This window comes from Eulemur rufifrons, chromosome 7 (genome assembly GCF_041146395.1).
Source record: "Eulemur rufifrons isolate Redbay chromosome 7, OSU_ERuf_1, whole genome shotgun sequence".
Taxonomy (NCBI): Eukaryota; Metazoa; Chordata; class Mammalia; order Primates; family Lemuridae; genus Eulemur; species Eulemur rufifrons.
Genome location: NC_090989.1, coordinates 204,104,114 through 204,128,219, shown reverse-complemented (window position 1 = coordinate 204,128,219; position 24,106 = coordinate 204,104,114). Strand labels below are relative to the sequence as shown.

Sequence of the window (24,106 nt, the reverse complement as noted above, 5' to 3'; positions counted from 1 at the left end):
TCATCATATTCTACTTTATTATACATAATCACTTAAGAATTTCTCAACTCTCTTCTGTTTGGTTGATCTATTTGTTCATACTCCAGAACAAAATTTAGTAACTGTTCTATGGTATGGTTTTAATTAGTAATCCTCATTTCTGTCCTTCACCTGTGAATATAATAAAACTCCATTTTTTCCTTTAATATCAATAAGTCATTAATACAATATCACCATGTACAACTTCATATTTGCAAAGTAATGATGCAAGATATTTATTTCTGGCCAGAGAATCCTTTGCGGTCTGTTCTGTTTGGTTGCAAGTGAAGATACTGATTTATGCTTTGAAAAGTTTGGCTCATCTGGCCCTCCGCACCAATATGGAAATAGTGAACATGCAAATATATTAAAATGGTATCACTCTAGATCACTCTAGAAACTTGTCTGTATTTAGAAAGAATTTTGACTAAGCTTATGTTTAATAGATCATGTTCATATATACTTTTTTATATCTAGTCTAATTACTCGATTCAAAACAAATGACCAATTCCAGTGTGAAAACTTTCTGTGACTAACAATATAAGTAATTTTATGGCTTTTGTGATAAAGTGAGGCTTGTTTCATTTATGTTGGGTTTTGTTTCTTCCCCTCCTCCAGGTAGCCTTTCCAGTAAATACATGACTCAGGGAAAAGCCTCAGCGAAGAGGACCCAGCAGGAATCATGAGGGAAGGAAAATGCAGCACTCTAAATGGCCACTCAGGCGTTCCTTTTGACTTGGAAAATTAGGTTCATTTCACAGGACACAGCAGCATAGATCAGGTTTCAACTTAACATTTAAGGGAAATGTCAGATTTTTTTTAATTTAATGAAATTGTTAATGAAAAAAATTTTTAATATAGTCTTATCTATCACAAATTACCATAGATTTAAGGATTTTAATAGAAAGCCATGATGTATGTATTTAAGCCAGGTTAAAAGTAAAGATATAACTATGGACCGGTATTCAGTGAATACAGCTTCATGGTTTTTAATTCTTTCAAAGCACATTAACAATGGTGTGCTGATAAACCCAAGTAAATTAACCCCTTTTTCCCTACAAATCCCTTTTTTGTTTTGAAGAGGGGAAATTATATTTATTGTTGTTTACCGAATCCTTGTGTGAAAACATATCAAATATGTGTGAACTGCTACTACTGTACTTCCGATTTACAAACATTATTTTATTGCTCTTTGTAGAAATGATAACATGAACATGAGCACCTGTTTATGTGGGCCTTCGGTGGGTGAGCAGTGCCACTCAGAGGTCTCTGGGTTTTTCCCTCTCTGATTTTAAATAAGTTGACATATAACTACTATGCTCATAAAAATGAAGTAGTCCTGTTTGCCCCTAAAAACCTTTCAAAGAAAAAAATGACAGAATGAAAGTGCTTTTTACATTTTATGATATTCAGAAATTAGGATGGAGAAATTTTAAAAATCCCTGAAGATCAAAAAGGCTATCTCTGCCAGTCACAAGTGTGGTTGGTGACATTCTGGGTCTGACTGGAGTCCCCATGGAACTGTTTCTCTAACTTCACAAGCCCTGCAGAAGTAGTACATGGTCAGAACTACGCCTCGGTTTATTTATCATTTTGAAATAAAATCAAAATTTCAACCTGTAATCTTATCCACATTATTGTCCAGTGAAAGAGCCCTAAATTTCATAAGGAAAATAGATAAAGGAGTAAGGACGGTGTAGATCCGCTGCTCTACTAGAGTGTACACAGAGTTCCCTTTAACTTGTGCCCTCATGATCATCGGTGTCTGTTGACACCTGCTTCATGCCAGGCTCTGGGAACGCACAAGTAAAAGGCACAGATTGCAGGGGAGGGATACATCATTAAAGTCGGCTGGCCTTACAGTTCTTGTCACGCTTCCTTTGAAAAGCCTGTTGATGCTGTTCTGTTATCTTCTGGGAGAAGTCTAACCAGGCTAATTTTTGTTCTCTTGTCGGTTTTGTTTTTCTGCCTGAGTGCTTCTATTTTTTTTTTAAATTTATCCCTATAATTAAGACAGAAAAGTACCTCAATCTGGAAACATGTCTCTCCAGTGACTTTTGTCTGAAACGAAAGTAAATCCAGTGTATCTCCCTACTCAGTTTTTTGTTTTTTTGTTTTGTTTGAGACAGAGTCTCGCTCTGTTGCCCGGGCTACAGTGCCGTGGCATCAGCCTAGCTCACAGCAACCTCAAACTGCTGGGCTTAAGCGATCCTTCTGCCTCAGCCTCCTGAGTAAGTAGCTGGGACTACAGGCATGCGCCACCATGCCCAGCTAATTTTTTCTATATATTTGTAGTTGTCCAGATAATTTCTTTCTATTTTTTAGTAGAGACGGGGTCTCGCTCTTGCTCAGGCTGGTCTTGAATTCCTGACCTCGAGCGATCCTCCCGCCTCGGCCTCCCAGAGTGCTAGGATTACAGGCGTGAGCCACCACGCCTGGCCAGGTTTTTTGTTTTGTTTTTTGCTTTTTGTTTTTTCACTTTAAGAGAGTATCTTACATTCTTTTTTCCTCAGACACTGTCCTACCTCTGTCATCTCCCCTTTTCTTCATGCTAGAAAAACTCCAAGTTTAATCTCCCCATGACTGGCTTGACTTTTAGTGTTATTTTTCTGCTTTGTGTTTCTAATGTGAGAGTTTTGTCATTGCACTTCTAATTTCCTTGAACTTACCTCACCCACCTTCCTTTTCCTCTCATCCCTAAACCAGCTAATTTTTTAAATTTTTGTAGAGACAGAGTCTCACTAAGTTGCCTGGGCTGGTCTCGAACTGCTGGCCTCAAGCAATCCTCCCACCTCTGCCTCCCAAAGTGCTGGGATTACAGGCGTGAGCCACCACACTCAGCCACCCTTCATTCTTTACTTGGATGTTGCTCAAGTCCCCATCTCAGTGCCTCAGCCAGGGGCCTGGTGCATCTACTCCATGCCAAGTCCATTTCCCTAGCTATCTTTTTTTTTTTTTAAGAGAAAATTATCAAATTTATTTTAATATGTATATACGGGAACCTCCAGAAAATGAGTTGAGGATTCCTCCCTAGCTATCTTTTGAATGCAGCTGGCCTATCTGTTTTCACAGGCTCCACAAGTACCCCACTACCAAGGTTCTCCTTGTGACCTTCTCTCAGGAGCAAACAAATATATGAAATCCATTTTTTATAGCAGTGGTGCAACGGCCCCAATGTATGATTTTCAAAACTCTTGCTCAATGTGTACAGTATCAGCATGCAGATTTAAAAAAAATATTCTTGGATAACTACAATTTATTTTTCATCTTGTTATGTGTTTAGAAATGGCTTCTATTTTTGAAAAATATATATTTCCTGGAAAAGATCCTGGATAGATAGGTCAGTAGGGCTCACAATGTTACAGTTCCAATATTTTAAAAGTGCTGAAAACACAGAATTTAACACACCCTCATTAAACTGTAAAGATGTGCTCAGTACTTTTTTCTTTGGAAGCAGGAGTGTTTGGACAGCAGCAGTCAAGAACTTCACACACTTTCACTGACTTGGGCAAGTCGGCCTGGCTGGTTTTCCAGCTTAAGCTCTGGCAGTTTGGTTACCATTCCTATGAAATGGAAATCATTCCTGCATCTCCACACAGTTGTGAGGGTCAAGTGAGGTCTTACTAGGAAAACACTTTTTAAAACACCTACAGCTGTGAAAGTAATCCCTGAAGTCCAGTGTTGAACGTTTCCTTATTGTAAATTCCATCCCATATTAGTGGAAATGTAAAGTGGTTACAGCTTCTTAACTCCTTCGAAGCTTCCCTCACCCACCTCATTTTGACACCACAGGATAACTGCTGCTCTGAGATAAAGGAGCTCACATATTATTAATACTTATATAATCATGAAAACTCTTTCAGTGTACCAACTTACTACAGGGGCTTGGCCAGTTTCCAATGACATTATAGGTATGCCTGATCCACTGACAAGTAGATTATGTGACATGATGCTTAATGCAAAACAGCTAACCAAGTTAAAAACTGAGTACTGGGTATTAAATAGACAGAAAAAGGGTGTTATACACCAGATCCAGAATCAAAAAATTTACGACTAGATTTTTTAAATGATGTCTCATGCACTCTACTAAAAGACTTGAGTTTAAGCATCAAATGTAAAGTAGCGACACCAGTGCTTTTGCCCTACTCAGTTCAAAGTTGTGAGACCAGTATGAATGTTCTCAGGCTTCCTTTGAAAACTGTAAAGTGCTGCACGACTATGTAACATTTCAATAACTGGAAAAAAATGATTCATGGAATTTTTTTTCTAATTTATTTTTAGAGCAGTTTTAGGTTCACAGCAAAATTGAGCACGAGTGTGGAGCGCTCCATATATCCCCCGCCACCACACAGGCCCACCTCCCCACAATCATTCCTCACCGCAAAGGACACATCATTATCACACAAATCCCATAGTTTACATTAGGGTTTACTCTCGGTGTCGCACATTGTATGGTTTTTGACAAATGCATAATGGCATGTATCCACCAGTACAGTATCATACAGGAGTAGCTTCAGAATACATGACATCTTTAAATATCCATTAACAATTAGAAATTGTGTGCTTTGTGCCATGCACTCTTCTATGGGCTTTTCCTATATTAACTCATTTAATCTTCACAATATCTGTCGCGGGAAGGGCATAAGTAAAATGCCTTATCCCAAATTATCCAGCTAATCAAAGATGTAGCCAAGGAACAAACCCATTACACTACTGCCTCTGTATTCCTTTTTTTTTTTTTTATTTTTTTTTTATTTTTTTTTTATTTGAGACAGGGTCTGACCCTGTTGCTCGGGCTAGAGTGTGGTGGCATCATCCTAACTCACTGCAGCCTGAAACTCCTGGGCTCAAGCGATCCTGCTTCAACCACTGGAGTAGTGGGGACTACGGGACTACTCACCACCACGCCTAGCTAATTCTTCTTTCCTTCCTCCTTTTTCTCTTTTCTTTTCTTTCTTTCTTTCTTTCTTTTTTTTTTTTTTTTTGGTAGAGATGAATCTTGATCTTGCTCAGGCTGGTCTTGAACTCCTGGCCTCAAGCAATTTTGCCCTGGCCTCCAAAGGTGCTAAGATTACAGGCATGAGCCACTGCGCCCCCAGCGTCAGGCACCCATAGTCTTTTGTATGCTGCTGAGGCTTGGAAGAAAAACATCCTCGCAATTAAGTTTCTGTTGCAGACAGAACTACTTGTGATTTTTGAACTATCCCTTTGGACTTTGTAGCCTCTAGGGATCAAAGATAGATTGCGCTCAAAAAAATGCTACCCTGATTAGTTTTTTCCACATCAAAACATTGCGAAAGAATCTATCCTCCCAGCAGTGCTCCATAGAACCCCTCCTGCCTTCTTCCCTTCTCTAGCATTTCGTGAGAAATGCCACCTGTCGTGATGTCCTCCTTTTCTCATCTGCTAACCCTGCTGCACTTCTGTCCTACTAGGATCTCTCATTCTTCCCTGGCCCCTCTTTACCCGGCTTCCTGTGTGTGCCCAGGTACGGTACTTGGTGCTTAGGAATACTGCCGGGTCAAAAGCGGAATTAAGCCCCTTGAGCGGACAGGACATGGTCTGACAACAGGTGTTCAGTTAAGTTTATTAACTGGTACTCGCTATAAATGTGACTGTTCACAGTGCTGCCCAGTCATTTCTCAGAGTAGGATCGGGTTCCAAATTCAGCACTAGAACGAAAATTGCATTACTCACCACCCTTCAGCATCCCCAGCAGTGTGGAGGGGGGTGGGGAGTGGACATTTGTTTATTATACCTCTCCTTGGTAGTCCTATGCTGTTAACCGGCTAGCCAGACCAAAAAAGAATGCAAATGGTTGTAGATGTCTGGGCATGGGAACTATTCTGCCTTCGAGAACATAAGCTCCGCATGCTGTCTTGACTTCTGCGTTCTTGAGCTGCAGCAGCCTGTTAACAGTATTCATTTCAGTGAGCATTAAAGGAGTAGGTGCCACCGCACCTTGCCCCTGGGGCAGGTGGTGAAGCGACGACGCACCTCCGGAGTCGGCAAGGGCACAAGTTATGGCCGGTCCTCCAGCCCCACTGGCCTACGACGCGCCGACTTCTTAGCAGTGACGACACTCCTCCCGGGCTCCTGCTCCCCGCCGCGTCTTCAGCCCCCACACGCGACTGCACGCAGCACCGCGGGCAGCCTGACCCCGCTGAGCGGCGAGACCCCGCCCCCAGCAGCCACCCGCCCCCTAGCCCGTCAATCACGCGGCTCTCCCAATGGTGGCGGCGGGGCGGGGCTGCGAGCGCCGAGCGCCGTGCGCCGAGCGGCGAAGCTTGTGGCGTCAATGCGTCCGCTGTGTCCGTGGAGAGAAGCTGAGGCTGCTGAGCTCCGGCCCGAGGCACCGGGGCGCCGAAGATGTCGGCTTCCTTAGTCCGGGCCACCGTCCGAGCTGTGAGCAAGAGGAAGCTGCAGCCCACCCGAGCCGCCCTCACCCTAGTAAGTGCCTGCGGCGCGCGGTCAGGCCCTTGACATTGGCGCATGTTCGCCCCCGGCGATGGGAGGTCACGGCGACGGGGAGCGGGGCGGCGGGGACCGAGCACGTCCGAACGTTGGGGTCGCATCGCCGCGCCACCTCTTTCCTTTCTGGTCCGCAGCCCGAGCGATAAATAAGCCCCGGGCGCGGCTGCTGCAGGGACCCTGGCGTCCCGGAACTACGTTTCCCGACAGGCCGTGCGGTGGCCGCGTTCTGGGGAGAGGAGGGCCAGGGAAGCTCGGCGGTGGATGTCAGCGCGGCAGCCACCCTGGGGCCGTGCGCCTCGAGCCTCCTGCCGGCAGCTGCTGTGGGACGTCTGTTGCTCATAGATTGAGCTTGGTCAGGCCCGGGAATATCTGGATGATGACCCGGGAGCCCTACCCCGAAGGTGCGTGAGGAGGGGCGAAGCTCCTGAAAGGACACAGTAGTGTCAATGCGGTGAGCGTCAGCGGAAAGGGAGCACAGCCGTAACAAAGCACCCTGGCCTTTGCCCAGGTCTAGTCTGCGGCGCACAAAGGGTTACTTCCTTGTGTCCTGGCTGGCGGAGGCTTTTGAAACACCCTTTGTGCCTCCAGCAATCCTAGGGTCTTACTGGGGACAAAAGATGAAGATTTCCACCCTGAGCCAGTTTACAGTGTTTTCTGGGTGAAAGGTCAAACGCACTGGAAGGACACCACAAAACAAACCACAGATGTTTGAATTCACCGTGCTTAGTGCAGTTTTTTTAGTTAAGGGACAGCTACATAATATAAAAGTGCCCGTCTTAAAGGGTATGATTCAGTGGCATCTAGGACATTTACAATGTTGTGCAACCATCACCTCTGTCTAGTTCCAAAAGACTTTCACCTCAATAGGAAAGCTTGTGATAAGTATAAATAAAATATTGTGTACCTGTATAATGGAATATTATTCAGCAATAAAATTAATGAAGCATTGATACATGTTACAGCACGGATGAACCTTGAAAACATTATGCTAAGTAAAGAGAATTGGGTGAGTAAAGACCTCATATTGGATAATTCAATTTATATGAAATATCTAGGATGGAAAAAAATCTCAAGAGGCAGAAAATAGAGTAATAGATGTCCAGCATGGGAATGGGGGAATTTGGGAGCAAAATGGGGAGTGACTCTGATGGATACGGGGTTTACTCTTGGGGCGATGAAAATGTTCTAAAATTCTATCTTACACCACCATTGGCCTCATGGCAAATTGCTGAAATTAGGACTGTTTCATATACATATTCCTTGAGTTTTCAGTTTATGTTTACATATGTTAACCCATTTTCCTCCTCTTCCTCTCTCTTTTTGTTTTTAATTGAGGGTTTGCTATTGGTGGTTATCATTCTAAGTTAGCCCTTAGGTGATTACAGAACTCCAGTCTTGCATGTTTATGGAACTGGTGAGATGTGAGCACCACTCGGAGACTCATGCAGTGGCTGATGGCACTTGGGTCTTCTCCTCTGGGGAAAGGGCAGGTGTGTTTACTTTTTATACCAGGAAGGGAGGAGAGTTGGGTTCAGCTAGGAGGAGCAGATTGCTGTTGTTAGGAAGTGTGATTGTTGGGGGAATAGGAGACAAGCATTTGGAGAAGCCGAAGGGTAGCTGAGATGGATATAAAAACAGTGCTCTGCACACACTCTCCCCTCCTGTGCGTCAGAGATGGGAAGATAAAACACATGCCTCTGAGACTGTTTTCCAGGCAGGCTTCTGGATTTGATTTAGGTTTGGGAAGTCAGATGCCTTGGCCTGAGACTCGGAAGGCAGAGTGCTGAGAAGGCCGCACTCCTGCTGCCTCTGCTGTTCTTGCTGGCGAGCAAGGTGGCGGAGGCACTGCCTTGCCCGTGGAAGGATGAGCAGAGCCGTGTCCAGTCTCCGGACCCTGAATACTAACAGGCAGGATGCAGAGCACCCCTTTGACTGGTTGCGGCAGGGGATGTGAGCTTGGGGTGGGAGCACGGTGTCTTTCTCATCAGACTGTTTCCTGATCCCAGGGGCCTTCCGATGGAGGCAGCTTCTTGGTGACAGTTGGTCCATCTTGGCACTGGCAGTGAGGCACCGGAGCCAGAGGCTTTCCAACTGCAGAGGGGCAGGTGCGCCCTCGCTGGCCTGGTTCAGAGATGCTGCTCTGGCAGCTGTTCCCAGAAGCTCATGGTTTCTGTTTCTCCAGTCCTGCCTCTGCTGCTGTGAGCCACTCAGCACCCCTCTTTGACCCCACTGTGCCCTAAGCTGGGTAGAGAGGGTTCTGTTTCTTTGTAGCTGAATCTTGACCAATACATGCAAAATAAGCCATGGCCTCCCCGAAGCTGGGTAGAGGCACCTCATCACCATCCTTGGCATCGTCTTCATCTTCATCTTCCTCAACCTCCTCTTCATCCTCCTCCTCCTCCTCACTGTCTTACTCAGAGTCCTTCTCACCTTCCAGGAAGTGGAGAGTAGGGCACTGGGCCTCCTCCTGGGCACTGTAACCCCGGAAGCTGCCACCGGCTTCCACTACTCCCTGGGCCCAGTCCTCAGCCTCCAAGCCCTTGGAGGAGCTCTCTTCCTCCTCATCTTCATCACTGTCATCAACATCACCCTCCTCCTCCACCTCCTCTTCCTACCCCAACTTCTCTCCTTACCCCCTTCTTCCTTCTCCTCCCTCTCACCTTCCTCTTCTTCCTCCTCTTCTTCTTCTCATCCTCCTCGTCTTCTTCCCCCTCACTCTTGAGGGCAGTAGCGATGGTGGCATAGGGCCACCTGCAAAGCCAGCTCTGAGAAGGCACGCTGCTATGTCGGAATGTTCCACTGCCTGCCAGGCCGCAGCCACGAAGTGCAGGGCCTCCCTGAGGCCCAGCTGCAGGCCTGAGCAATCCTGGCCCTCTAGAGCGGTCATGGCCCTGAGCACCAGAGCCTGGCGGTAGTGGCCCTTCACCTGTGGGACCACTCCCCGCTTCAGGGGATGCACGGTGTCGGGTGTGAAGAAAGCCAGCTGCACATGCCACAGGCCCGAAGCGTCCAGGGACTGGGCAGCCAAGCGGCCAGGCTGCAACAGGACCCGTCCAGACTCTGCAGCCATTGGGTTGTCCAGGGCCTGGGTGGTGACACCACCCTTAGAGTTGGCGGTGCAGCCAGTCACAGGGCAGGCGGCCTTGGCCTGCACCGGGCTTCACCGACTTGCTGGCCACCAGCCGGGCAGCTTTTCCCTGCCGTGGGCGTTGGCGCACAGCAGGACGCTCAGGCGCTGGGTGGCCTGGCTCAGCAGTCCAGCCGCCTCCGCACATCCCCGGCCTGCTCGGACAGGAAGTTGTACCATAGACTGGTCTCGGTGGCACTGAACACGTCCTGCGAGGCATAGCCCTTGGCCGCTGAGAGTGGTTGCTCGTCTTGAGCGCGCCAGCCTGTCCTGCTCCCGCCGCTGCCCTCAGAGGGCACCGCGGCTGGGCTAGTAGGCACCACTGGAGCCAGGCAGCAGTTTCGCGCCAGGGCACGGGCCACGCCACTGCAGGACACCCCACCTTGGCGCCTTCACCTTGGTGAAGTCGTCCATGCCCTGCTCCTGGTTGACACACAACGCCTTCTTGAGGATGATGCCCTTGACCTGCAGGCAGCAGCGCGGATCTGCTGGAACCAGGCGGCGGTGAGGAGGCCCTCGAACTTGTCGAACTTGCTGTAGGGGGACAGCTTGTTGCTCTTGCGGCAGGTGGAGGCCACACCCTCCTTGCACTCCGATGCCAGGATGGAGCGCCTGTTCTTCAGGCTGGTACTACTCAGCGTGGACGTGGACGGCGGGATGTTGAAGGTCAGTGCAATCTCGCCCTTGGGCAGGTCCCGGTTCTCCTCCACCTCCTGGATGACCGGACTTCTCCCGCAATGTCAGCTGTCGCCGCTTGGGGCCCCTTTTGGGGAGCCCCCTGCCCCGGGGCCCAGCGCCACCGCCCTGGTCTGCAGCCGGGGACACCTGGCAGCCTCTCCCGCCCGCCCCGCCCCAGACAAAGCGTCTCTAGGCGCCATAGCGCGAGACCTGGCCGGGTGGGGGCACCTCCTGGCGTCGGTGGGCGGGCGCTGGGCGGCAGGCGGAGGGCGCCGGCGAGAGCCAAGCATGTCGTTTAATTTCCCTCATCTGTAAAAATAACAGCATGACAATCGAGGTTTCTTAAAATTGATCTTTAAATTGTATTACAGTGGCATCAATGCTTTCATGTTACTGTGAATGAGATAAACAATTTGAAAGTGCTTTACAAAAGCTTGCCTATGCAGCTTTTGCATTTTAGAAATATGTTGTATGTACCATAGAACTCTGTCACTTTGGCCACTCTTGATTCTAAGAGTGGTGTCCCAAATATTATAATTAGAGATTCCAAATCATGTCAAACCCCCTCCAGTTAAGACAATTTCTAACTGAAATTTTAATTCAAGGTTGGGTATATGAAAATATAAGATGATTTCAGGGTTTTATTCTTACATCTTACATGAAATAATTCTAGTTTATTTAAAGAACCAACTGGCGCAACTTTATGAAAAAGACTATTTTGGGCGTAAGCTTATCCTCACAACAAAACAATTACTTTTTTCCCCCGTGGGGAGACGACATATCCCTAACAGCAGCTCTGTGTTTTAGCCAATGTCAGAGTCCAGGTGCCCTATTACTCACTAGCTGGAAGCACCTTTTCTCCCTCGGGAGACCTCTCAGAGTTTATTCTGGGTCACCTAAGGCGAATATTCAAATAAACAACCATTGGCAACTTTTTGAAAAATTTAAAGATGCAGGAAGCCTATAAAACATTATAATGCTAAGTGTAATGTGAATGATTGCAACTCTAATAAATAAAGTTAACTGCCATTTAGCAATAAATCTAGAAACAATTATTTTAAAGTGTTATTGGGTTTTTTTTTTTTTTTTTTTTTTTTTTTTTTTGAGACAGAGTCTCGCTCTGTTGCCCGGGCTAGAGTGAGTGCCGTGGCGTCAGCCTAGCTCACAGCAACCTCAAACTCCTGGGCTTAAGCGATCCTACTGCCTCAGCCTCCCGAGTAGCTGGGACTACAGGCATGCGCCACCATGCCCGGCTAATTTTTTGTATATATATATTTTAGTTGTCCATATAATTTCTTTCTATTTTTAGTAGAGACGGGGTCTCACTCTTGCTCAGGCTGGTCTCGAACTCCTGACCTCGAGCGATCCACCCGCCTCGGCCTCCCAGAGTGCTAGGATTACAGGCGTGAGCCACCGCGCCCGGCCTGTTATTGGGTTTTAACTTACTGCACTCGTATTGAGGGTATGAATAAAGCAACAATAAAGTTTGCAAAATAACGTCCTAAAAATCTGATTGCGTAACTTGGTTGTGGAGTCTCTTAGTCATGTAAGTGATAGTAAATGAGGTAACACCATTCTCCAGCCACTCTATACAAGATGGGACGTAAAAATCACTGTGTCTTGCTGAATCAGTGTTTAAATTTATTTAGAATCAATGTAAATCATTTCCCCTTCCTTTCATCACAGATAATTTAAAATTTTATATAAGATCGTTGTGTTTAATTAATAGATGTTAAGTTCAGACACTGGAATAATGTACACCTAGGTAATTTCATCTGCATTTGTACGGATTTTTTTCAAAAAATTTAAAAATAAAATTTCGCAATTTTTGTCAATTATGTTCCATCAGATTTTCGTAATAATAATAATAATACCAGTATTTGTTGACAACTCACCAAATTATAGGAACACAACACAGAACACTAATCACAGCCCAAACTTCTAAAACTTTCAGATTGTGCCAGGCATTGCTATAAGCATTTTCCAGGAATTAACTTAGTCTTCTAGTTGTTATACCCATCACATAAATAAGAAAAGTGAGACACAGGGGTGGGGAGGTAAACAACTTGTGCGAAGTTACACAGTAGAACCTCTGTGCTCCCCAAGGCTGCCTGGGATCTAACCACATGCGGTTCTGCTCATCCCGGAGCCGTGTGCACTTAGTTTAACTACTTGTTCTGCTACTTACAAGTTCCATGAAGTCGGAAAAGTCACTTAGAAGCCCTAAGCCCCACTTAATTCATTTGCAAAATGGGAATTAATAATAATAACAACAATACCACCCATCTGATGATACTGCTGACAGAAGTGAATGAGATACTGTGTGCAGGTTATTGATCATACTGCCTTGCTTATGGCTAATTACCACTATCACTGGTTATAATTATTATCTTCCCTAGTTCTCATGTTGACAATTTATCAGTGATTTTCAGTCTTGCCGTTCGTTTGTACTTTTTCAATGTTCAGAAGTCAGACCATTCCTCCAGGACATATTAGAAAGGAGTCACATTTTCTTGATTTTGCAGACACCATTTATGATAAGAAATACTACTAATTTAATAATGGTTATTATTATTAACAGGTGAATAGGGGAATGAATGACAGTATTTCTTTAAATGTATGCATTAATTATAAAATGCATCTTAATTTTAGTGAGGGAATTAATTAATTGACTTGAATTTTTCTAGATACACGAGTTATTTATGTAACTCAGAAAGTTATATCTTTCTTTCCTGTGGCTATAAACCTTATTTGATGTTTCCTGTCTCATTTTATTGTATTAAATCAATATTAAGTAATCATTGTATTGGTAAATGGTCTAGTCGTCGTCTTAAATTTTATGAAAATACATGATGCTGACTATTTAATATAGTTATTTTCCACACTAAAATAACCATCACAAAAACATGTTATCTCATTGTAAATGATATTATATAAAATTCCACTGATATAATTTTAATATTCTAAACATATGCCTGTCATACCCAATGCTATTAAGTTCACAAATATTGTATATATACATTAGCTCTCTTTGACTGAAAGCAAAAGGGAAAAAAAAAACCTCAAGCAAGCTTTTCCAAAAAAAGGAGAGAAAGAGACAAAGAGAGAGAGACAGAGAGAGACAGAGAGAATGTATATATTTATTTAACTTAGGAGTCCAGATGGAATAGGTTTGGCTTCAGGAATGTTGAAATCCAGGGGTTCAAACTGAGTGTCATTTGTCCTTCTCCCTATTTGGATCTCTCAGCTTTGCTTGCCTTTGTTTGGTCTCAGGAAGGCCCCTCAAAACTCTAGGCCAGAGCTCTTATTAATGTTTTTGCCTATCCCCTATAAAAATATTTATATAACATATAAATATTCTATAAAAACACTGATATTAGAATTATTTGTATTTTACATTTCAGTAACCTTATTTTAGAAAAGTTAACTCTTCAGATTCTTGATTTTAGAACTAATTAGTTAACATAGTGTGAACATGCTTGCCATATTATTTATTAAGGAAAAATATTTGTGGAAAGTATCAGAGAAGAGGTACAAGATTTGGAATATGAAAAATTGTTCAGCATCTGGAATGTGACACATTCAAAAAAGAACTGCAGCCACTGTAAAACTCAATGCGTCTGCATAAATAAAAATCAGTTGAATTGATTTTGACAGACTTGCTCCACTGCCTTCAATTCAGAACTCAAAACACATAGTGTTCCATAAGGAGATAATTACAGTAACCAACAGAAACAGAGTTTTACTAAATTTGCCAAGTCCTTGCATTGCATGAGTTCTCAGTGAAATGAAATATTTTAATTTTATCACTTATGGTATGAATTTATAATACGCTTATACTCTACAAGTGCTAAGGAATCTATTCTTCCACAGATATGAGAATTCAGAAGGACAATTACTGCTCTGTATTTTTATCTATGCATTTGTAGCATATATACTTACTGTCCAAAGGGCTCTGATGACTGTTTTTGAGTAATCTTAAGAATTACATCAGCTGAGAGTGAAGGCTCTCACCTGTAATCCTAGCACTCTGGAAGTCTGATGTGAGAGGATTGCTTTAACTCAGGAGTTTGAAACCAGCCTCAGCAAGAGTGAGACCCCTGTCTCTACTAAAACTAGAAAAATTAGCCCAGCATTTTGGCATGCACCTGTAGTCCCAGCTACTCAGGAGGCTGAAGCAAGAGGATTGCTTGAGCCTAGGAGTTTGAGGTTGCAGGATGCTATGATGATGCCACTGCATTCTAGCCAGGGTGGCATAGCAAGACTCTATCTCAAAAAACAAAAATTATACCTCAACATACCAGTAAATCTGAAGAGGAAGGAATTATGCAGTGGGTCTGCAAGCTATTATTTTCTGTTATAGGTAAAGCCCATGGAAAAGAAAGAAGACAGGTGACCCACTTCTATCAATACACTACTGACACACAGTAAATTACTTTCCTGTGGATGCCGTTGGCATGATATCCGTTAATGTTCAAACTTGCTCCTCATCTAAGAATCAAACAAATGAACAAACAACCCAAATTGGAAATCTCCAGACTTAACAGGCATAGTACCCTGGAAAATGTCACAAAAGCTATGCAACTGTTTAAATATAAAATGGGGAGAATTCACAATCTAAATAACTTTTTATACACAAGTGAGGTCCTAATATGTTAGCCGGGACCAAACCGTGTCCAAGGCAGGGAGAAAGAACCTGGGAAATCACACTGAAGGTCTCTGAGCATCTGAGAAGTCTTTATTTATTCTTCATTTGCAAAAGTTTTGCTAGATATAGGATTCTTGGTGGACAGATTTTGTGGGGGGTCCCCTCCCCCTTTTAGCACTTTGAATATATCGTTGTAAAGTCTTTGGCCTCCATTATTTTAGTAAGAAATCAACTGTTAATCTTATTGAGATTCTTCTCCACATTATAAATCATTTTTTCTCTCTCTGCTCTCAAAATTTTCTCTTTCTCTTTGTCTTTCTACAGTTTGACTATAATGTGTCTAAATGTGGATTTCATTCTGTTGGAGAGAACTTGGAGTATGCTGTGCTTACTGGAATTGTAGATTAATGTTTTTTATCAAAGTGAAAGTTTCCAGCCATATTTCTTCAAATATTCTTTCTGCACCTTTCTCTCTCCTCTCTTTCTGAGATGCCCATTACATTTATACTGGTGTGTTTAATGATGTCCCATATTTCTTTGACTGTTCATTTTTTTCTTTCTATTATTCACATTGGATAATCTCTCTTGATTTACCCTCAAATCTACTGATTCTTTCCTCTGCCAGCTCAAATCTTTTATTGATCCCTTAGAGTGATGTTTTTAATTTTAGTCACTGCATTTTCCAGATAGACTGTGCAATGCTAGGAGTCTACCAAGAGGAATCAGCCCCAGACCCTCCTCTTGAGAAGCTCAGTGTCACTGAATGTTAGGACTATAAGGGGGCCTGAGAGATCATTTAGGACATTATTCTCATTTCATAGATGAAGGAAACAAGGTCCAGGAATTTATTTATCTAACACTTATACATTTTAAATTTGCAGAAACTGAATCCAAATTCACTGGTTCTGAATAAAGTGGCAGGGCCATTCCAACATGCAACATTAGAAGCTATGGCACATACAAACCATTAGCACAAAATCAAATGAGAAAGAGATGAAGTAATACCATGCCGCACATGACACTTAATTCATCTATGTACTCATTTAGCAAAACCTTTATGAGCACCTGCTATGTATTAGCAACTTACAAAAAATATCTAATGTTTGAGTATTTAATAGTCTGAGGAGTACTGTCCTGAGCACTCTGCACACTCCCACATATGAGAAATTTTCTTATAATCCCATTTTAGGTGAGGAAACTAAACCACAGAGAGGTCAATAATAGTAACATGATGTGGCACTAACTGAGAGCCAGGGACCATTGTAAGTATTCATCTAATCCTCATTATAACTCTGAGGTTAGGTATGAGTATTGTTACTATTTTATCATTATTTTTTGCATTTAACCAATAAAGATCTAGATCCCAGATAAGTTAAATAACTTGTGCAAGATCAGCAAAGTTGCCATTTGAGCCCCAGAATCTAGCTCCTAAGTCTTCCACGTGGTGGCCTTGACATGGCTGTGCTCCCCGGTGGTGCACGGGACTCAGGCAATGACTGTCAGGGTGGGAAAGTGCTACAGTGGCTCTTACAGCTACTGAATTAGTTTCCCAGGGCTGCTGGCACAAAGCACCACAAACTGGGTAGCTTAAAACCACAGACATCTATTGCCTCACAGTTCTAGAAGTGAGGGGTCTGAAATCAAGGTGTCATCATGGCTGTGTTCCCTCCAGAGCCTGCGGGGGATGGTCCATCCTTTCCTCTGTGACTTCTGTTAGCCCCAGGCATTCCCTGGCTTGTGGCAGCATAACTCCAGTCTTTGCCCCGGTTCACATTGCCATCTTCCCCCATATGTCTCTGTTTTCTTATAAGGACACCAGTCACATTGGATGAGGAGCCCACCCTACTCCAGTATTAATTTACGTTACTTTAGCTAATTATATTTGTAATGACCCTATTTTCAAATAAGGCCACATTCTGAGGTATTGAGGCTTAAGACTTCAACATATCTTTTTGGAGATAATAATTCAACCCATAACAGCAATTGAATTAGAATTTCCCGCTGGTGAGGTCCACAAAAATACACAGAGACAGACAGACAGACAGACACACACACACACACACACACAGAGACAGACAGACAGACACACACACACACACACACACACACACGCACCTCCGACTCATGCGCACATGCTCAAGTTCAGTTGGATCAGACAGACAATGACAAGTGTTGGCAAGGATGTGAAGAAATCAGAGACCTCATATATTACTGGTGGGAATGTAAAATTATGCAGGTGCTTTGAAAATAGCTTAGCAGTTTCTTAAAATGTTAAATGGAGTTGCCATATTCCCTAGCAATTCCATTCCTCAGTATGTACCCAAGAGAAATGAAAGCACATGTCTACACAAAAACTGGTACACAAATGTTTATATTAATAGTTGCATTATTCATAATAACCCAAAGTGGAACGATTCCAATTGAGTGACCATCAGTTGATGAATGGATAAAGAAATGTGACATGGCCACATAGAATATAATAGATTTGGCTATAAAAATGAATGAAGTATTAATATATGCTGCAACATGGGTGAACTTTAGAAATATTATGCTAAATGAAAAAGCCAGACACAAAGGTCAAAACCGTATAATTTCTTTTATATGAAATTTCCATACTAGGCAAATGTGTAGAAATACAAAGTAGATCAGTGGCTGTCTAAGGCTGGGGTGGGGTTTAGGAAAGAATGAGAACTTGTACTAACAGGCATCAGAGTTTCCTTTTGAGATGACACAAACCTCTAAAATTAGATTGTAACAAGGTAGCACAACTCTGTACATACTAAAAGCCATTGAATTGTACATTTTCAATGCGTATATGGTTTAGTATGTGAGTTATATCTCAAAAATATATGTTAAGGAAAAAAATCTACGCAAGATGCTATGTGAGTAGAGACAGCACTGATTCTACCAGAGAGCCCAGATGAGTAGGAAGAAACTTAACAATCTAAGCAGAGAAAGAATCCTGTGTGTGTGCTTAATCACTGTGTTTAGACAATCCTTATATCAAGAAGGTGAGAGTTAGGATGTTTGCAATAAAAAAAGAAGAGCAGCGACATTTATTCCACACTAAGTGCTGAATTCTTTCCTCAAAAGTTCCTTGCGAGGTACTTGAAGGTACACGAAGACTGTAAGCTCTTTGAGGACAAGGACCAGGTCCTTCTCACCTCAGGATCCCAGAGCTTTCATCAGCACCTGCGACATCATAAGCATTTAATAATTTTTTAATGGAACTAACCTGAGTTCAGTATTGGCTTTCCAATTTTACAGATGACACCAATCATTAAGAAACAATGAAAAGTGAAGGATTAAACTCTTCAGTATGAATGAATCTATTTATAGTTCAATTAAAAGTATATTTTAATTCCTTTCTCTGTTATTGATAGAGACAGAAGGCTGAAACCTGGGTTTAGGTTTTATTTTTACACTTTTTAAAATATTGAATTACATTAAATTTTGTCTAGAAACAAAACAAGGTCTGTGCATTTGCAGAGGGAAAAAGAGTCAGAAATTAGAAGGCAGCATTGGTTCAGTGTGTTTGTTCAACACTCCAGGCACTCATTGGGAGCTCATAAAAGGAGAATCAAGCTTGCCAAATAAGTAAGGTTTCCAGCATGTCTCATCTCTTTGGATTTACAGAAAGATGTGCTAAATCTGCCTGCATGTCTGGAGTAAGTGCATGTGGCTACTAATCTTCTTAATCCATTGGGCTCTTTTTCAATAAGTTGTTGGTCTCTTGTAAGAAGTTACCAGCTCTTTATTCCAAAATGCAGAAGGGACTTAAGGGAAATCCTCGGTCGGTTGCTCAAAAAGATACAGAAAGTTTAATCCCCAGCTGGGTCAGCTCGTGGGTCTCACTGAGAGCCACAGCACAACCAAATGGACAAAGAACAGCAGCAAGAGAGGTGACTGCACCTGCTCATCCTTGGGAGCGGAGAAGTAAATCAGACAAGAAATGAGCGTTTGAGATCCAGCTGAGTCTCTAGAAGATGACAAGTATTTGAATGTGCTGCCCTGTAGCACGGGCTGACCCTGGGGTGCTGCCTTAAGTTATCATTAGCAGTTCCTCAGTGCTGCCCATCAGTATCAGAGACTCCCTGGAGACAGCCCTCCCACCTTTTGCGGCTCCACGGGTCCTGATTGTGACCTGGAGACTCAGATGTAAGAGGAATGTCAAAGGGAAAAGGACCTAGCAGGGAAGAAGGCTGGGACGTGGGAGCCATTAGGGAGAATGAAAGAACCAGCTAGCTGAAGAGGGGGAGACACAAGGAGAGACTCCCAAGGAGAGAAAGGGATAAGGACACAGAGACACAGGCAAAGGCAAAACAGAGCTGGGGAGAGAACAAGAGGTCACCCAGAGATGATTTTTTCCTCCAGAATTGGAGCTAATTGTTCTTTTTTCAGACATTTTAGCCGTAGGTTTCCAAAGCCACGGGGCTCGCCTCACGCTGTAAGGGCTGACGGTGGTCACTGTCTGAGGACTTGCTGAAGCCAGAGAGGTCGGAGCACTGGAAGGAGCGGAGCCTGCTTTTGGGCCTGCAGAAGGATTTCCAGGAAGCAAGGCTGTCATCCAGGAGGAGCTGGCCAGGACCTCCTTATAAAGAACACACGTATTTAGAGCTTTTTAAGACACGCAAAAGAATTGTCTGATGAAATGTTTGTGGGAAATTGAGGGTAATAGGAAATAGAGGCTGTGTCCATCAAAAAGTGGCAGGTCAGTTAGATATGAGCGGGAGGCAGGGAGGCGACAGCCAAGTACCTAAGACAGACAAAGGAACTTTGCCAGGGCCACGCCCAGTGCAGACAGCGTCCCCACGGCAGAAAGTCAAGTGAGCCAAGTGCACCAAAGAGGAACTAGGGCAGAGGCGGACACTCCACTGGGCCTGCTTCACTAGGTAACAACCGGAGCCCAGAGACAAAGAGCGCGCGAGGCCAGAGTCCCAGCGGACAAAGGCCCTGGGGGGTGTAGGCCTGTACTCCCACTTCCTCCTCGCTTGTAGTGAAATTCTTTTTCTGCTTCCACCTTGTCGGCCTTTTTCTACTTTTTGCCTTGTCACCCGCTGAGGTTCTTCCTGGTGGGTAGACGAGAGCAGAGGGATTCCAGGCACAGCCGGTAAGAGTAGGACTGGAATCGGTGAAAGGGACGGGAGGATTTTTAAGAAGGGTTCACACAGTGAAGGAAGAGAATAAACTGAAATAAACATCGTCATGGAGCAGTGAAGCCACAGCACAGAGAGTGTGAAGGGCACTGGTTAGGGAGTGAAATGATACATCGGGATGAGATGAAGAGACATGAATATTTGCCATCATTGCATTTGTCAATTTTGTATGTAAATAAATACTAAATGAAAGAGTCACGCACCATATAAGGACATTCTGGTCAACCATGAACCACACAGAGGACAGTAATCCCATAAGATTATGATACAGCATTTTTACTGTACCTTTTCTATGTTTAGATAATTTAGATACACAAATACTTACCATTGTGTTACAATTGCCTTCAGTGTAGTCACGTGCTGTGCAGGTTTGCAGCCAAGGAGCATGAGCTACACCGTGGAGCCTGGGCGTGTAGTAGGCTAGACTTTCTAGGTGTGTACGTGCACTCTGTGCTGTTCGCACATCGTCGAAATAGCCCAAGGGTGTACTTCTCGGAACGCATACCCATAGTTAAGCAACACAGAAGTGTAACTTAGGAAAACACCTGAGGACAGTGCCAGGTACAGAATACATGCTCAAAATGGTTGCAATTTTGTTTTCAGATCTTGTGAGATTCTGAAATGTAAACAGCCAAGACAAAATATTCAGATAACAGTAATACTGTACTTTAACAAGTAAAAGTAATATCTAAACAGTGAAATTTAGAAGAACATATTTTAATTGTTGTGTGGAGTTTACATTGAAGGATACTTTCTCCAAAGCTGTAGGACTTCCTTCCCACTCAGATTGAGCGAATCCATACAGTACGTTAAAATTCATACATTGCTGAACACTTTCCAGATCTGATGCTATTTCCCTCATTTGACATAAACATTTATGAAGTAAACAGGACAGGATTCGGGGCTTTCTTTGAACAATTAAAGAAAGTAAAGTATAGAGAAATTGCCGTTATTTAAGGTGATGAATTTAATAAGGGACAGAAAGAGGACCAGACTCGGATTGTTCCACTACTTTTGTTTGTTCGGAGTTGGACATTTTGGTTTTTCAATCTTTTTATCTTTAAGACAGAAAGCTCTTTTCATTAAACCCTTCTACAGGTTGTTTCTGTAACAACAAATGGCAAAATATTTCCATGGATATGAGTGAAAGGTTTTCAAACTTGAGTCTTCTGCTCATAGGTAATGCCCACCTGAATAAATGAACAATGTTATATACCAGCAAAATTTCCAATGTGATTGTGGCTAACTCTGAATTTATCTTAAATGCTAGGATAGAGGCATAAGGACAGGCCGCCGTTACTGCAACAATTTGATTGTAAAATTGTTGACATTAAACTGAAAATAAACAACTAGGGTTTTACTTCACAGTCAGAACCAAAAAAAAAATTAAGGCAAAAATTTAAGAAAACTATATGATTTTGCTGGGGCCTAATACATTAATATGTGAATTCCCAATTAAAATTAATAGTCCCCAATTAGCAAGTTATTACAGTGCAAACAAAAGAATAAAATGTGTAGGTTATTACAACATGGACGTACCTTCCCTTTTCCTCATATGCAAGGTACCAGGATTATGGAATTACCTGATTGTTTTTAAATCTTTATTTTCACATTTTTGAACACTGTAAAAAGAAAATTCCTACAAATAAAGCATAATTAAAGAACAAAAAATTTAAAAGAAAAATATTTTATTGATTTCCTTATTGACACACATTTAATAATGACAAATGTGTGCTTGGATTTTCTTTATACATAGTAAGTTTTGCCTATAAAACAGATAACCTGTAAGATCACCAGTTGGGAGCATGTCAGTGATGCGTTCACTGAATAGAAATCGCATTGTTCTACTGTCCCCAAATACTTTTCTTCAAGAAGGAATACCATGAAAATTGGTTTATGTTACTTTCAGTTTAACAGCACTTGCACCAAGGATTTTAGGGATTATAAGAAAAGTACCCCCCAGAAGGATGAAAATACAAAATATTTTAGTGCTGTAGAGAGATTAAAATATTAAAAAGGATAGATTATCCATCAGACCAGCTAAGCATCTTCATGAATCCTGTGTTATTGTTATCAACGATCTGTGGTGCCTCTCCATCACCCATTTGTGCTAATTAGCTGCATAATAAATTACCCCAACGTGTAGAACATGTAGCTGCTTAAAATAACAAATATTTAATGGCTCACACCATTTCTGAGGGTTGGGAATCTGGGAGTGGCTTAACCAGGTAGCACTGGCACAGAACTCTCATGAGCTTGCAGGCAGACGTTAGCCAGGGCTTCAGAAACCTGAAAACTTGATCAGCCTGGAGTAACCACTTCTAAGGTCTCTCAGCTGTGGGCAGGAGGCTTCAGTTCCTGAGCTCCTCACAGGGCTGCTGGACGTGGCAGCCTCACCTCCCCCAAAGTGAGTGACCCTAGAGAGAGAAAGAGGGAAGGCAAAGTCATGCTGCCTTGTATGACCTAGTCTCCAAGCCACGTCATCACTTCTTCCTTATTCTCTTAGTTAGAGGTGTGGCACTAGGCCCACTGAGCTCAGCAGAGGTCATTACATGAGGGTGTGAATACCAGGAGAAGGGGATCACTGTGAGCCGTGGTGGTGGTCACCTACCACATATGCACCTTTTAGTGTTGTAAAGGAATCAAAATATTCTACATGATCACCTGTTTACCAAACATACTAGGAGTCTTCATTGACTAGATTTTATGCAAACACCCCCAAATCCAGGTATCTCCAAATGACTGTTGTCCTGCACGTGTGGATGAGGCAAATGTTGGTACAAGAAAGGGCACAACATGTATTTCCTTGGTAGATAATAAAATAGTATTTTTTTAAGTGTCAAGATTATGTGATATTTTCCAAGATATTATTGTTTTCATGATCATTTAGCTATATTTCATTCCTTTGTTCCTGCACATAGAGAAAGACATAAGAAAACATAGGAACAGGGAAACTTAGGTCTGACCTAGAGCTGACAAAAAGAAAAGCAGGCTCTAGCGACGAAGGAAAACCGTCCCTGCTTGTGTGCTGGAACACACAACCTTCACAGCAAAGGGACCCGGCTCAACAGCGTGTGTACAGGCCTGTATAGCGTGATCAGGGAGGGAATGAAAGGTGGCCTCGCTAATAAACTAGCTAACAGAGAAAGATAAACTATCAACCAGAAAGTAAGAAACACAAACTCATATACATAACTGCCCCTCTGAAGGGAAAGATCACAACACAACTGCCCCTTTGTTTGATCACACACCTGTGGCTTAAATTGTTTTTAAGAGTTTTTCTTTTAAACAGCCTTAAAGAGTCCTTAGCAGACTGCAGGGATGTGAGCTCTCTGCCTCAGTTCCTGCCAGGACCACACTTCAGGGACTCCTATAAGCTGGCCTCATAGAAAAAGAAAAAATAAGTAAAAAAGAGATGCAATAGCTTCACAGCTGGTTCTGTTATCAGTTTTCAGCATTAACTGCTTCTTTACTGTTTTTCTTCTAAAAACTCTGAGCCTCTTCTGTTCAGAGCCTGGCAGTTCCGTTGCTTCCTTCATGAGCTGTGGCCACTCCCTCCTTCTGTGTGTGTGTGTCTCTCTCTCTCTCTCTCTCTCTCTCTCTCTCGTCTCCCCCTATCTGTTTCCTTCTAAGAAAGCAAAATAATTTTTTACATCTTTGTATATTAATCTTCCTGTAAGAAATCTTTCTCCACCTGCACTGTGAGCTTCTCATGAGTTCCCCACCCTAATGTAAAGTTTATCTCCCAGGAAACAGTTAAGGGACAAAAGTTTCTTTGCAATGTGAAGGGCTTGAGAACCCAGGCCTGCTGAATTAGGCATTTACTGCACACACAGATGCTCTCACACACACCTCCAGGTGTACAACTGTGTGTATTGTATGTATTTCTAGGATAGTCCCCCCTTACCACAGGGATATGTTCCAAGACCCCAGTGGATGCTAGAAATCATGAATAGTACCAAACTCTATATATACTATGTTTTTTCCTATACATGCATACATATG

At 43.0% G+C, this 24,106-nt stretch overlaps 1 protein-coding gene and 1 pseudogene across 1 annotated transcript in view; one reads left to right on the top strand and one right to left on the bottom strand.

The window, feature by feature from the left end:
* Window positions 1-1,346, top strand: part of LOC138387143 (terminal uridylyltransferase 7-like) — a 30,106-nt gene extending 28,760 nt beyond the window's left edge. Inside the window, 1 exon segment of the mRNA XM_069474048.1 lies at window positions 637-1,346. Within this exon segment, the coding sequence (XP_069330149.1) occupies window positions 637-704 (68 nt within the window). The 3' untranslated portion in view covers window positions 705-1,346.
* Window positions 1,347-7,330: 5,984 nt separating this feature from the next.
* LOC138385922 (major centromere autoantigen B-like) lies at window positions 7,331-20,566 on the bottom strand (annotated as a pseudogene).
* Window positions 20,567-24,106: the final 3,540 nt, after the last annotated feature.